We start from the raw sequence: 15295 nt of genomic DNA on the forward strand, positions 1-15295 counted from the left end.
GGTCAGGTACGATGCGGGCAGGGTCTGTAGTGCTGGAGGCTCCTGAGAGGTCAGGTACGATGCGGGCAGGGTCTGTAGTGCTGGAGGCTCCTGAGAGGTCAGGTACGATGCGGGCAGGGTCTGTAGTGCTGGAGGCTCCTGAGAGGTCAGGTACGATGCGGGCAGGGTCTGTAGTGCTGGACGCTCCTGAGAGGTCAGGTACGATGCGGGCAGGGTCTGTAGTGCTGGAGGCTCTGAGAGGTCAGGTACGATGCAGACAGGGTCTGTAGTGCTGGAGGCTCCTGAGAGGTCAGGTACGATGCAGGCAGGGTCTGTAGTGCTGGAGGCTCCTGTGAGGCCAGGTACGATGCAGGCAGGGTCTGTAGTGCTGGAGGCTCCTGAGAGGCCAGGTACGATGCAGACAGGGTCTGTAGTGCTGGAGGCTCTGAGAGGTCAGGTAAGATGCAGGCAGGGTCTGTAGTGCTGGAGTCTCCTTAGAGGTCAGGTACGATGCAGGCAGGGTCTGTAGTGCTGGAGGCTCCTTAGAGGCCAGGTACGATGCAGGCAGGGTCTGTAGTGCTGGAGGCTCCTGAGAGGCCAGGTACGATGCAGGCAGGGTCTGTAGTGCTGGAGGCTCTGAGAGGTCAGGTACGATGCGGGCAGCGTCTGTAATGCTGGAGGCTCCTGAGAGGTCAGGTACGATGCAGGCAGGGTCTGTAGTGCTGGAGGCTCCTGAGCGGCCAGGTACGATGCAGGCAGGGTCTGTAGTGCTGGAGGCTCCTGAGAGGCCAGGTACGATGCAGACAGGGTCTGTAGTGCTGGAGGCTCCTGAGAGGTCAGGTACATTGCAGGTAGGCTCTGTAGTTCTGGAGGCTCCTGAGTGGTCCGATACAATGCGGGCAGGGTCTGTCGTGCTGGAGGCTCCTGAGAGGTCAGGTACGATGCGGGCAGGGTCTGTCGTGCTGGAGGCTCCTGAGAGGTCAGGTACGATGTGGGCAGGGTCTGTCGTGCTGGAGGCTCCTGAGAGGCCAAGTACTATGCAGACAGGGTGTGTAGTGCTGGAGGGTCCTGAGCGCTCAGGTACGATGCAGGCAGGGTCTGTAGTGCTAGAGGCTCCTGAGAGGTCAGGTGCGATGCAGGCAGGGTCTGTAGTGCTGGAGGCTCCTGAGAGGTCAGGTGCGATGCAGGCAGGGTCTGTAGTGCTGGAGGCTCTGAGAGGTCAGGTACGATGCAGGCAGGGTCTGTAGTGCTGGAGGCTCCTGAGAGGCCTGGTACGATGCAGGCAGGGTCTGTAGTGCTGGAGGCTCTGAGAGGTCAGGTACGATGCAGGCAGGGTCTGTAGTGCTGGAGGCTCCTTAGAGGCCAGGTACGATGCGGGCAGGGTCTGTAGTACTGGAGGCTCCTGAGAGGTCAGGTACGATGCGGGCAGGGTCTGTAGTGCTGGAGGCTCTGAGAGGTCAGGTACGATGCGGGCAGCGTCTGTAATGCTGGAGGCTCCTGAGAGGTCAGGTACGATGCAGGCAGGGTCTGTAGTGCTGGAGGCTCCTGAGCGGCCAGGTACGATGCAGGCAGGGTCTGTAGTGCTGGAGGCTCCTGAGAGGCCAGGTACGATGCAGACAGGGTCTGTAGTGCTGGAGGCTCCTGAGAGGTCAGGTACGTTGCAGGTAGGCTCTGTAGTTCTGGAGGCTCCTGAGTGGTCCGATACAATGCTGGCAGGGTCTGTCGTGCTGGAGGCTCCTGAGAGGTCAGGTACGATGCAGGCAGGATCTCTATTGCTGGAGGCTCCTGAGAGTTCAGGTGCGATGCAGGCAGGGTCTGTAGTGCTGGAGGCTCCGAGAGGCCCGGTACGATGCAGGCAGGGTCTGTAGTGCTGGAGGCTCTGAGAGGTCAGGTACGATGCAGGCAGGGTCTGTAGTGCTGGAGGCTCCTTAGAGGCCAGGTACGATGCAGGCAGGGTGTGTAGTGCTGGAGGCTCCTGAAAGGCCAGGTACGATGCAGGCAGGGTCTGTAGTGCTGGAGGCTCCTGAGAGGCCAGGTTCGATGCAGCAGGGTCTGTAGTGCTGGAGGCTCCTGAGAGGGCAGGTACGATGCGGGCAGGTTCTGTAGTGCTGGAGGCTCCTGAGAGGTCAGGTACGATGCGGGCAGGGTCTGTAGTGCTGGAGGCTCCTGAGAGGTCAGGTACGATGCGGGCAGGGTCTGTAGTGCTGGAGGCTCCTGAGAGGTCAGGTTCGATGCGGGCAGGGTCTGTAGTGCTGGAGGCTCCTGAGAGGTCAGGTACGATGCGGGCAGGGTCTGTAGTGCTGGAGGCTCCTGAGAGGTCAGGTACGATGCGGGCAGGGTCTGTAGTGCTGGAGGCTCTGAGAGGTCAGGTACGATGCAGACAGGGTCTGTAGTGCTGGAGGCTCCTGAGAGGTCAGGTACGATGCAGGCAGGGTCTGTAGTGCTGGAGGCTCCTGTGAGGCCAGGTAAGATGCAGGCAGGGTCTGTAGTGCTGGAGGCTCCTGAGAGGCCAGGTACGATGCAGACAGGGTCTGTAGTGCTGGAGGCTCTGAGAGGTCAGGTAAGATGCAGGCAGGGTCTGTAGTGCTGGAGGATCCTGAGAGGCCAGGTACGATGCAGGCAGGGTCTGTAGTGCTGGAGGCTCCTTAGAGGCCAGGTAAGATGCAGTCAGGGTCTGTAGTGCTGGAGGCTCCTGAGAGGCCAGGTACGATGCAGGCAGCGTCTGTAGTGCTGGAGGATCCTGAGAGGCCAGATAAAATGCAGGCAGGGTCTGTAGTGCTGCAGGCTCCTGAGAGGCCAGGTACGATGCAGGCAGGGTCTGTAGTGCTGGAGGCTCCTGAGAGGTCAGGTACGATGCGGGCAGTGTCTGTAGTGCTGGAGGCTCCTGAGAGGTCAGGTGCGATGCAGGCAGGGTCTGTAGTGCTGGAGGCTCCTGAGAGGTCAGGTGCGATGCAGGCAGGGTCTGTAGTGCTGGAGGCTCTGAGAGGTCAGGTACGATGCGGGCAGGGTCTGTAGTGCTGGAGGCTCCTGAGAGGTCAGGTACGATGCGGGCAGGGTCTGTAGTGCTGGAGGCTCTGAGAGGTCAGGTACGATGCGGGCAGGGTCTGTAGTGCTGGAGGCTCCTGAGAGGTCAGGTACGATGCGGGCAGTGTCTGTAGTGCTGGAGGCTCCTGAGAGGTCAGGTACGATGCGGGCAGGGTCTGTAGTGCTGGAGGCTCTGAGAGGTCAGGTACGATGCGGGCAGCGTCTGTAGTGCTGGAGGCTCCTGAGAGGTCAGGTACGATGCAGGCAGGGTCTGTAGTGCTGGAGGCTCCTGAGCGGCCAGGTACGATGCAGGCAGGGTCTGTAGTGCTGGAGGCTCCTGAGAGGCCAGGTACGATGCAGACAGGGTCTGTAGTGCTGGAGGCTCTGAGAGGTCAGGTACGATGCAGGCAGGGTCTGTAGTGCTGGAGGCTCCTTAGAGGTCAGGTAAGATGCAGGCAGGGTCTGTAGTGCTGGAGGCTCCTTAGAGGCCAGGTACGATGCAGGCAGGGTCTGTAGTGCTGGAGGCTCCTTAGAGGCCAGGTAAGAGGCAGGCAGAGTCTGTAGTGCTGGAGGCTCCTGAGAGGCCATGTACGATGCAGACAGGGTCTGTAGTGCTGGAGGCTCTGAGAGGTCAGGTACGATGCAGGCACGGTCTGTAGTGCTGGAGGCTCCTGAGCGGCCAGGTACGATGCAGGCAGGGTCTGTAGTGCTGGAGGCTCCTGAGAGGCCAGGTACGATGCAGACAGGGTCTGTAGTGCTGGAGGCTCTGAGAGGTCAGGTACGATGCAGGCAGGGTCTGTAGTGCTGGAGGCTCCTTAGAGGTCAGGTAAGATGCAGGCAGGGTCTGTAGTGCTGGAGGCTCCTTAGAGGTCAGGTAAGATGCAGGCAGGGTCTGTAGTGCTGGAGGCTCCTGAGAGGTCAGGTACGATGCGGGCAGGGTCTGTAGTGCTGGAGGCTCCTGAGAGGTCAGGTGCGATGCGGGCAGGGTCTGTAGTGCTGGAGGCTCTTGAGAGGCCAGGTACGATGCAGGCAGGGTCTGTAGTGCTGGGGGCTCCTGAGAGGCCAGGTACGATGCAGGCAGGGTCTGTAGTGCTGGAGGTTCCTGAGAGGTCAGGTGCGATGCAGGCAGGGTCTGTAGTGCTGGAGGCTCTTGAGAGGTCAGGTGCGATGCAGGCAGGGTCTGTAGTGCTGGAGGCTCCTGAGAGGTCAGGTGCGATGCAGGCAGGGTCTGTAGTGCTGGAGGCTCCTGAGAGGTCAGGTGCGATGCAGGCAGGGTCTGTAGTGCTGGAGGCTCCTGAGAGGTCAGGTTCGATGCGGGCAGGGTCTGTAGTGCTGGAGGCTCCTGAGAGGTCAGGTACGATGCGGGCAGGGTCTGTAGTGCTGGAGGCTCCTGAGAGGTCAGGTAGGATGCGGGCAGGGTCTGTAGCGCTGGAGGCTCCTGAGAGGCCAGGTACGATGCAGGCAGGGTCTGTAGCGCTGGCGGCTCCTGAGAGTCCAGGTACGATGCAGACAGGGTCTGTACCGCTGGAGGCTCCTGAGATGTCCGATACGATGCAGGCAGGGTCTGTAGCGCTGGAGGCTCCTGTGAGGTCCGATACGATGCAGGCAGGGTCTGTAGCGCTGGAGGCTCCTGAGAGGTCCGATACGATGCGGGCAGGCTCTGTAGTTCTGGAGGCTCCTGAGTGGTCCGATACGATGCGGGCAGGGTCTGTCGTGCTGGAGGCTCCTGAGAGGTCAGGTACGATGCAGGCAGGATCTCTATTGCTGGAGGCTCCTGAGAGTTCAGGTGCGATGCAGGCAGGGTCTGTAGTGCTGGAGGCTCCGAGAGGCCCGGTACGATGCAGGCAGGGTCTGTAGTGCTGGAGGCTCTGAGAGGTCAGGTACGATGCAGGCAGGGTTTGTAGTGCTGGAGGCTCCTTAGAGGCCAGGTACGATGCAGGCAGGGTGTGTAGTGCTGGAGGCTCCTGAGAGGCCAGGTACGATGCAGGCAGGGTCTGTAGTGCTGGAGGCTCCTGAGAGGCCAGGTTCAATGCAGCAGGGTCTGTAGTGCTGGAGGCTCCTGAGAGGGCAGGTACGATGCGGGCAGGTTCTGTAGTGCTGGAGGCTCCTGAGAGGTCAGGTACGATGCGGGCAGGGTCTGTAGTGCTGGAGGCTCCTGAGAGGTCAGGTACGATGCGGGCAGGGTCTGTAGTGCTGGAGGCTCCTGAGAGGTCAGGTTCGTTGCGGGCAGGGTTTGTAGTGCTGGAGGCTCCTGAGAGGTCAGGTACGATGCAGGCAGGGTCTGTAGTGCTGGAGGCTCCTTAGAGGTCAGGTAAGATGCAGGCAGGGTCTTTAGTGCTGGAGGCTCCTTAGAGGCCAGGTACGATGCAGGCAGGGTCTGTAGTGCTGGAGGCTCCTTAGAGGCCAGGTAAGATGCAGGCAGGGTCTGTAGTGCTGGAGGCTCCTGAGAGGTCAGGTACGATGCAGGCAGGTTCTGTAGTGCTGGAGGCTCCTGAGAGGTCAGGTACGATGCAGGCATTGTCTGTAGTGCTGGAGGCTCCTTAGAGGTCAGGTACGATGCAGGCAGGGTCTGTAGCGCTGGAGGCTCCTCAGAGGTCAGGTACGATGCAGGCAGGGTCTGTAGCGCTGGAGGCTCCTGAGAGGTCAGGTACGATGCAGGCATTGTCTGTAGTGCTGGAGGCTCCTGAGAGGTCAGGTACGATGCAGGCAGGGTCTGTAGCGCTGGAGGCTCCTGAGAGGTCAGGTTCGATGCAGGCAGGGTCTGTAGTGCTGGAGGCTCCTGAGAGGTCAGGTACGATGCAGGCAGGGTCTGTAGTGCTGGAGGCTCCTGAAAGGTCAGGTGCGATGCAGGCATTGTCTGTAGTGCTGGAGGCTCCTGAGAGGTCAGGTACGATGCAGGCATTGTCTGTAGTGCTGGAGGCTCCTGAGAAGTCAGGTACGATGCAGGCAGGGTCTGTAGTCCTGGAGGCTCCTGAGAGGTCAGGTACAATGCAGGCAGGGTCTGTAGTGCTGGAGGCTCCTTAGAGTTCAGGTACGATGCCGACAGGGTCTGTAGTGCTGGAGGCTCCTGAGAGGTCAGGTACGATGCAGACAGGGTCTTTAATGCTGGAGGCTCCTGAGAGGTCAGGTACCATGCAGACAGGGTCTGTAGTGCCGGAGGCTCCTGAGAGGTCAGGTACCATGCAGACAGGGTCTGTAGTGCTGGAGGCTCCTGAGAGGTCAGGTACGATGCAGACAGGGTCTTTAATGCTGGAGGCTCCTGAGAGGTCAGGTACCATGCAGACAGGGTCTGTAGTGCCGGAGGCTCCTGAGAGGTCAGGTACCATGCAGACAGGGTCTGTAGTGCTGGAGGCTCCTGAGAGGTCAGGTACCATGCAGACAGGGTCTGTAGTGCTGGAGGCTCCTGAGAGGTCAGGTACGATGCAGGCATGGTCTGTAGTGCTGGAGGCTCGTGAGAGGTCAGGTACGATGCTGGCAGGGTCTGTAGTGCTGCAGGCTCCTGAGAGGTCAAGTACGATGCAGGCAGGGTCTGTAGTGCTGGAGGCTCGTGAGAGGCCAGGTTCGATGCAGACAGGGTCTGTAGTGCTGGAGGCTCCTGAGAGGTCAGGTACGATGCAGACAGCTTCTGTAGTGCTGGAGGCTCCTGAGACGTCAGGTACCATGCAGACAGGGTCTGTAGTGCTGGAGGCTCCAGAGAGGTCAGGTACGATGCAGACAGGTTCTGTAGTGCTGGAGGCTCCTTAGACGTCAGGTACGATGCAGGCAGGGTCAGGTGACCTCTCCATTTGGCAGCTTCTCGGTCCCTCACAGAGAATGGCAGCCTAGATGAAGGGAAACGGGCAGAAAGTGGGAAATTAGCAAGTGTTGGAAGTTTCCTGTGAAGGAGAACATAGACGAAGGGCAGCATCTGGCGCGGGAGGACAAGGTGAAAGTGAGGGGGGAAGATGGAAGATACTAGCACACACTTCAGTGATCAGAGAGGGAGAAACTGAGGGAACATGGGAGGGGAGGGAATGATTGCACAGTCAGAGATGCCCTTGAGAAAGCAGGAGAAGGCTGAGGTTCAGCAGGGTGGGCAAGTGGGCCTCAAGTAGGTACCGGTCTGCCCGGTCTCCTACTGACATGGCGGGGATGTGGGGACGGGATGGGAGAGCCTCCATTGTTCACCTCTCTTCCCCAGGAAGTGCGCAGGGGAAGCATGCGAAGGTGCAGGGAGAGAGGGGACAGAAGGTAGGGGAAGAGAATAGGAAGGAGACCCACGGTGACTGCAGGGCAGCCTTGAGTGTCCCGAGCTTACACATCTTGGATTTGAAGGAGCAGGGTCAGCACTGCAGTTCCTCTCTTTTGTGGCAGCATTCAGGGGACACCGTGGATTTGCCAGGTTTGGGGTTTTCCCAGGTAGGTGCCTGGGGGAGGGGTGGCAAGGTGAGAGGGTGCAGAGTAGAGGTTTCCCTGGGATCCCCACACTCTGTGCTGGGGAACGGAAGGGGCGGTGGTGTCCGGGAGTGTTCTGATTCACCTGCTTTGTGTTGCAGGTGAGCGTGGCTCTGGGATGCGCCGCCCGTGGTCGGACTGTTACTTTTGTTTGCACCTTCGCTGCCTTTTTGAGCCGAGCATTTGATCAGATCCGGATGGGAGCCATCTCTCAAACCAACATCAACCTTATTGGGTCCCACTGCGGGGTATCCATAGGTATGAGTTCTCAATGCCGTCATCTTAATCGCCTTCCTCCTTTACAGAGAAAGATTAGCCTGTAAGAGGTTGAACTGCCAGCGTGCTTAAGGTTCCATAATGTTTGATCATCATAACCTCTGTTTTGAAAAAAGCCATGTCATGTTTTAGAAGTTCCAGACACTCTGGGTAACTTTTGAGCCAATCTCTTGGTATTACTGAAAAGTGCCCATTTTTTCTGTCATCGAGAAATAATTATCTGTCCTGAGTGCCTCTTCTTTGTCAAGCCACGTACTAGGTAGGGATTGGGTCACCCTGGCATCACCGAATTGTTTACTGCTTTCTGGTCGCCTTAGTCTAAGTGGGGACAAGCTGCATGGGCACAGCAAAGTGAGCAGCCTGCTTGGACAGAATGGGAAACCTCGAGGCGCCCCACATGTGGGCATTAACCGTGGATGGGCTACATGGAAGCTGAGGGAAACACGGGAGCCGGGAGGAGGACCGAGGCGTGTGTTAGCAGCGGATAGAAAATCGGGCGAGTCTGTGAGAACCTGAAGAAGGATTTCAGCGTTGCTGACAGGAGGAGTCTCAGACGGCAGGAACAGCAGAACCCCAGTCCCCAGGGGTTTCTTGCCTGGGAAACGTCCGGGATGACAGAAATGGGGAGTCTAGAGAGATGGGGCACCTGACATTCCTGTGGCGGGGCAGGTCAAGGTAGACGTGGCAGCTTACGCTTGCTGCCAGAATGCTGGAGGGGAGGGCTGGACGTGCAATGTTTGGGTGTCGTCTTGGGGACTTCCTGGGAGAGCAAGACTGGCTAAGACGTCTCTGGATGGCCAGGTGCAGGGGAAGAGAGCAAGGAGGGAGGAGGGCCTGGACAGGGGTCCGGGGTCTCTGCCTGGGGCTGGGTGAGGAGTAAGTTTTAGACTCAGCTGAGTGGAGAAGTGGCTCTAGGTCCAGCCCAGAGGAGCCGGGGTTCTGAGGAGAGACAGCGGTCCCAGGCCAGGCATTGTACGCGGCGACAGTTCCCTTCCTAGCTGGAAGAGCTAGGCCGCCCTGGTGTACATCGGGCTTTCTCTTTGCACAGTCTCTTTCCCACACACACGAAGGCCCCCTGAGTTCCAGCAGCACCCCGAGGGCACCCCAAAGGTTATGTTCTGTGATGCTCAGCTACTTTGAAGGCCATGAGAAATGAATGAGACCATTTGAGTCTGAAAACTTTAGTCTCTTGATGGAGAAGGTAGAAGAGCAGAGAAGAAATGACAGAGTCTGAGGGGGCCTCCTAGGGAGAAGCGCACAGGGCCAGAGACCTGGTGCTCGGGGACGAGCGTTGGGTCACTTAGGGCAGCAGCGCTAGGACTGTGTGCCAGGGGTTGGCGAGGCCTGGGGCCGAGACGAGGCCTATGCCGTGTTGCTTGCAGTGTCAGTTGGGAGCCTCAGGCGGGGTGTGGCAGTGACCTGCGCTGCGCTGGTGGCCACCCCGGCGGCACGCGTGCTTGGCTGACGGGGTGGGCTCACCTTTTCGTTGGGCTGTGGCTTTGCTTTCTCAGGTGAAGATGGCCCCTCCCAGATGGCCCTGGAGGATCTGGCCATGTTCCGAGCGGTTCCGAACTGCACGATTTTCTATCCAAGCGATGCCATCTCAACGGAGCATGCTGTGTTCCTGGCGGCCAATACCAAGGTATTTTTAAGGGGACACTGGTGCCGACAGAAAATATTTCTGGGCTCTGATGCTAGTTTGGTACTGATGGTTTGATTTTTTTCCCCATTTTTTTCTCAGCATAAAGAAAATAGATATTCATTATAGGAAATTTGGTTGTAGGATTCCTTTTAAAAGTAGAACCATTGCCCCAAAAAAGGGTGATGAACCACGAAGAACATGAATACATTCGCATTGTAAAAAGCAGTGCAGAAGAATTTCGAACCCCTGACGACCTGTATCGGGTGGGACTTGGGTCAAGAAGAGGGGGTGCTCTGGGGCTCTGAGACAGGGAGCCCTTGGCAGAGCCATGGAAGTGGGTCCCAGCGACAAGCCATCGTGTGCTGGCCTTAGACACAGCCCGTGCAGCTGCCACCTCGTGATATCAGAAAACTGGACAGTTGCCAGTGGGAGGCCACTGCAGACAAACCCTGGGGTCCCCAGCCCTGTCCCGCCCTCAGAAACAACTTAGAAGGGTACAAGTGTGGCTTCTGCCCTGCCTGCCCCTCCTGAAGTCTCACCCAGGGGCATCAGATGGACACAGCCTAACTCCTGTCCAGAACCCAGCTGCAGCAGAGGCTAGGGGACAGAATCTTTACTTATGTCCTTGCATGTACAGTGCAATCTCGTGTGCTGCAGGATCTTATTTGTGGGAAGTTCAAAAGAGACAAAGCTGTGGTGACGGAAATCAGAATAGAGGTTGCTTCTTGGGTGGGGAGAGTGACAGGAGAGAGGCATGAGGGAACTTTCTGGGCAGGTGCAAATGCTATCCAGACTCAGGAGATGGTTACATGGTGTATAACTTATCAGAATTCGGGGCGTGCTCCACTTAAGTAAATTTTACCTCGTAAAAATACACCAAATAGAACTAGTTCATAACATGTAAATGAACAAAAGGAATCAGTGTTCCTAAATTAATGTATTGGTTTATCATGTATGATTTAAATATGTATGTAAATTAACAAATACTCTAGACATTTGAGTATTCATTTACATTCCTGTTTATATGTTCAAGGTGATAAAAGACATATTTACATCTTTTTATTGGAGAAATAGTCATTTTATATTCCGGTGTCTAAGGTACTTCTAAGGATGGAGCATTGCAAGCTGTTGTGACGAAAGTTGTTTCCCATGTGTTTTAGGCTTTCTAGTCAAGGTGAGTCAGCGCTCCCGCTCCACGTTTATGTTCTGTGGAGACACAACAGATCGACTTATATTTGAGAAAGCTTTCCTAAACGGGTGAGCAGGACAGTGTGGAGAGCTCGTCACAGGGCACCCAGCAGGGTCCTTCGTAGTAACCTGACCCCGTGACAGTTGGCCCTCACTCCAGAAGGCACATTTTGTTTTTAGTACAAAGAATTGTTAGGTCCTCCCCCGCTTCTTTTTGAGGTTTATTAGTTGGAAATTTAGTTTGATTTTCTAAACTGTGGCTCTGGTGTTCATTTACACCCTAGGGGATGTGCTACATTCGGACCAGTCGGCCAGCAACTGCAGTTATTTACACCGTATACGAAAACTTTGAGGTTGGACGGGCCAAGGTAAGGCCTTAAGTTCTCCAGTGTCTTCCAGCATCAGTTCATGTGGAGAGCACTGTTCTTAAAGCCAGCGCTAGAGACATCCACAGTTGACGCTTCATTCTTTCTTTGCACTAGTTTAAAAAAAATTCATGACCTTTGCCTGCTTTTCTTCAGGAAGGAACATTCTGCCAATATCAGCCTGAACTGAACTTTTCTCCTTTCTGAAAGGAGTCTCTTTGTTGAGCCCTTAAAGATAAGCTGGTAACAACTTGAAGGCTTTTGAGTTGCTTTGCTGTACCTTATCACAGCCTCAAGCTAAACAAAATAATAGAACCCATTTCAGATGAATAGTATATCTGTTAGGTTCTGGTTTTGCAGGTCCAAGGCCAGGAATATGACAAACAAATATGAACCATCTTGCCTCTGGCCATTGTGTGACCCTGAGGTTGGTTTTGCACATGGATTGTGGCCTCGCCCCCAGGCCTGCTGATAAAGGCTGGCATTGCAAGGTGCCTCCTATCTCCTGTATCCTTGAGAAAGCCCTAGAAGCACAGATTGTTAGCAGCCAGCCATGTTTTGTAGATGAGGGCCAGAGAAGGTGTTCAGGAAGACCAGGATTCAAGCCCCTACGGCAGCTCGACGTCTGTGTGCCTGCCTGTCCGAGCTGCGCGTGCAGAAAACCAGCAGCGTCTGTGGAGAAAATAAGTGACTGCCCACCACCTAGAGAGCAGGGCTTACAGACCTTTGGACGCATTTTCTTCCTGGCTTTTTCTATATACACGTATATATATGTGTATATCTTAGTTGAGATCATACTGCATAGGAAAGTTTTATGTCCTGTCTTTATCTTATAAGCCTTTTAGAACGTCATTAATACTCTCCTTAAGTATGTGAAAGACTGATAGCCACTCTTGAAGAGCAATAGGTGACTTCCAACTTGATTGCTAAGGGCTAGGCTGCCCCAGACTTCACAGCGGCTAGTGCTCAGAGTGAGTGAATGAGCGCTGGGTGGCTTTAGTGCCGCAGTAGAGCAGGTGTGCCCAGAGCAGTTAATAGTCCCCCATAGTGCCATTCTGCTGAACGGAAAAGCTGTACTATTCACTTCAGTGTGAGCTACACGCTCACACTATTGTTCCCTGGACTCCCACGTTTAACTCAAAGCTATATGTTTGCCTCCGGGGGTGGTGGGGAGTGTGTCTTGGTGATAGTCATATGGTTTTCAAAGCTTTCTCATATCTCTCTTCTTTTTTTTCCCCCCCTGATGTTTGTCCTGTCCTGACAAAATGAAGTAAACTTCCTGATGTGAGTTAAAACGTGTGTGATAATATGCATGCCATGGATAATTCAAGGGTTGGATTTGCAAAGGGGGACGTAGGTGTGTGTATGTATATGTGTATATGTATGTATCTATACATGTATATTTGTGTGTGTGTGTGTGTGTGTGTGTGTGTGTGTGTATGAAAACACTAGAACATTCTCGAAGAATGGGGGTGGGTGGTTTGAAGCCCTGAATATCTGTAGTCAGCAATGGTTCTTAAGCCACAGGAAAAGCTATACAGAGGAATGCAATGCAGACTTCCAGATGCCTTTGGTTGGGTGACTTTGGAGGAAACAAAACGATGAAAAAAAGAGCAGAGAACCCTGTCTGCTTACAGAATAGCGGGTGGTTGGGAGCATGGGCTTTGAAGTCAGATGGGCCTGGCTGCTGGTCTCAGCCCTGCCCTGGGCGAGTTCCTCCTGTTCTGAGATTTGCTTTCCAGAGCCACAGAAGGGGCCCGCTAATGCACGGGCTTCACAGGGCACTTGGGCATGCACCTCAAAAATGCCCCCAAGTGGTCCCCATTCGCGTGTTCGTGATTGGAGTCCAGTCTGTGTGAGTGCCCCAGCAAGATGTTCACGCAGCCCAGAGGTGGCGCCTTTGCAGACCCCTTGGTGGGCGTGAGTCCGTGCTCTGGAGCAGATGGGCTGTACAACTTGCTTCTGGCCTTCAGCCTTTCACATCCCGGTTGGAAATCCACCTGCTTTGCTAAAGGGTCACTTTGCATACGTATTGTAAAAGAACTTAGTAATTTGGCATCGTGAATCCTGAGGAAAAGTAGGTGAATTTGTTAAACAAACATGAAGTGGGGCTTATTCAAAAGAATATGTCCTCGTTGGTCAGTGTGCTGACTCGGCCTTTTTTATAGTGAGCTATTAAGGAGTGAAATTGGTAGGCTCAGGAGAGCAGTGTAGCAGAGTGTCCTCCACTTTGAGACACACTCTGTGTGTAGTAAGCACAGCATTTTTGTTTTGTGGGTGCAACACCAGGTCGTCCGCAACGGTGTCAACGACAAGCTCACAGTTGTTGGAGCTGGAGTGACCTTGCATGAAGCCTTAGCAGCCGCCGATGATCTTTCTAAGCAAGAAGGTCAGTTGGTTGTTGCTGAATGCTGAAGTTCAAGCTGGGAGTGGTAGGACTTGGGCTGCCTGTGTGCCCCAATCTGTCTTTTATTCTAAGTCTGCTTCATACACCAAGCTGGTTATCTCTGTTCTCCAGATATTTCTATCCGCGTCATCGACCTGTTTACTGTTAAACCCCTGGATGCAGCCACCATCATCTCCAACGCAAAAGCCACAGGTGGCCAGATTATCACAGTGGAGGATCACTCTTCAGAAGGTGTGTGCAGGCCTTGGGGACCACTTTGAAAGTCTGCTTTGGTGCAGCATGTTTTTGTTTTCCTTGACCAGAGGTGTGCCATGATCGTGGGCAGCACCTCCAGCCAACCACTCACCCAGCAACCTGTATTACTTGCTCTCTGCGACGGTATGGGTATAGGGTCTCTTGCCCGCCTGCACTGGCTGGCTAGGGTGGGCCGTGCCCATCCTCATTTGTGTGCGCTCAGCACACTGTGCAGTGCCTGGTCCCCGGGTAGCTGGCTCAGTGGCAGTGCAGAGGAGTGTCTAACTTGGCATTGTGAGGGGAGGCGTCATAAGAAGCTTCACAGTTGCTCTTGAGTATTGAATGATTAATAGTTTGCCCCCCACAGAAAAATGGCAATAGTGCCTTGCAAGCAGAGAACACAGCAAATGCAGGAAAAGTGTGGCCAGGGAGAGGGGGCTGGGCAGTGTTTGGCCAGGGAAGGTCAGGTGGGGCAGAGGAGGGAGTGGGGAGCTTCATGTGTTCGCGTGTCAGGGGCCCCAAGAGCACCCCCGTGATCTGCAGGAAAGCACTCCAGTGCCCTCCCGGCTGAGGTTGATGGCAGGGAAAGGGCACACGCCAGCACCCCCAAGGACAGAAGACACGGGTCGGGGGTGGAGAGCCCCACCCCTTCGGCTTCCTTTCTCCCTCCCATGAGGGGCCAGCCGAGCACTCTCCCTTCTCCGGCAGTCACAGATGCCGCCCTGGAGACCCAGGGAGCCCACTCGAGACTCAGCGCCCCGGGTTTCATTGAGGGCTGGTCGCAGCCCGGCACGTGCCAAACTTCCCGATTCCCAGGGGAAAGCAGGTGCGCCCCATAAACCACCCTGTGGTGCCAGAGTCCAGGCACAGGGACCACCCTTATCAGTAGGGAAAGTGTCTCGTCGATGCAGGGCACTCGCACCAGCCCACTGCCCGGGCACCACCCCAGGGGCAGCCTTGCCAGCCGGCCCTTCCGAAGCCAGCATCCAGTTCGTAGGTTCCTGACAGCTTTGAGAATCTGAGTTCCACAGATGCCTGCATCCATGGAGCCCCAGTGGAAAGAGCCCCTGCCATAAGTGAGGCTGGGAGCAATTTGGAGACTCGCACTTTTGAACGAGAACACTTCTGGTCAGTCAGGGAATGGTTGTTTATGAATCAACAGCCAGTGAAAAATATCTTTCCCTGGGAACCACAAATTCAAAGGCCTCTATGTGATGGGGTTTTAAGGCTGACTAGCTGTTTCCAGGACAGAGCCTGATGTCCCTTGCTTCTCCAGGTGGCATCGGGGAGGCTGTTTGTGCAGCGGTGTCCATGGAGCCTGACATCCTGGTCCATCAGCTGGCAGTGTCAGGAGTGCCTCGGAGCGGAAGGCCGAGTGAGCTGCTCAGTATGTTTGGAATCAGTGCCAGACACATCATAATGGCTGTGAAGTGTGTCTTAATGAATTAAAATAGCTGTTGGCTTTGGTCTTAGAAGACTGGCCTCTTTACCTTACATTTACGCTTATTGCCAAACCATCACTTAAATCTATACTGTTGCGCTTTATTCTTTTTAAAAGCAAAGCCAGTTAACTACTTTCCTGTTAAGCCATAACTACGTATACAAGAGTAACTTTCACCTTTGAATCATAAATGTGGGTTACAAGACAAGGTTTTAAGTGACAGAATAGCTAACAAAACAACCACCTAATAAATTTTCTGATGAGACTACAGATAACTGGGCTGGGGACCAACATAAGGTAACAGT

The 15295-nt window shown here is 55.0% G+C and overlaps 1 protein-coding gene across 2 annotated transcripts in view; it reads left to right on the plus strand.

The window, feature by feature from the left end:
* Nucleotides 1-14998, plus strand: part of TKTL1 (transketolase like 1) — a 76243-nt gene extending 61245 nt beyond the window's left edge. For both annotated transcript variants that reach the window (XM_061177993.1, XM_061177994.1), the window contains exons 8-13: nt 7539-7695; nt 9225-9355; nt 10828-10911; nt 13198-13297; nt 13427-13546; nt 14826-14998. In XM_061177993.1, the coding sequence (XP_061033976.1) occupies nt 7539-7695; nt 9225-9355; nt 10828-10911; nt 13198-13297; nt 13427-13546; nt 14826-14998 (765 nt within the window). The remainder of the gene's footprint in view (nt 1-7538; nt 7696-9224; nt 9356-10827; nt 10912-13197; nt 13298-13426; nt 13547-14825) is intronic.
* Nucleotides 14999-15295: the final 297 nt, after the last annotated feature.

Source organism: Eubalaena glacialis, chromosome X (genome assembly GCF_028564815.1).
Source record: "Eubalaena glacialis isolate mEubGla1 chromosome X, mEubGla1.1.hap2.+ XY, whole genome shotgun sequence".
Lineage (NCBI taxonomy): Eukaryota > Metazoa > Chordata > Mammalia > Artiodactyla > Balaenidae > Eubalaena > Eubalaena glacialis.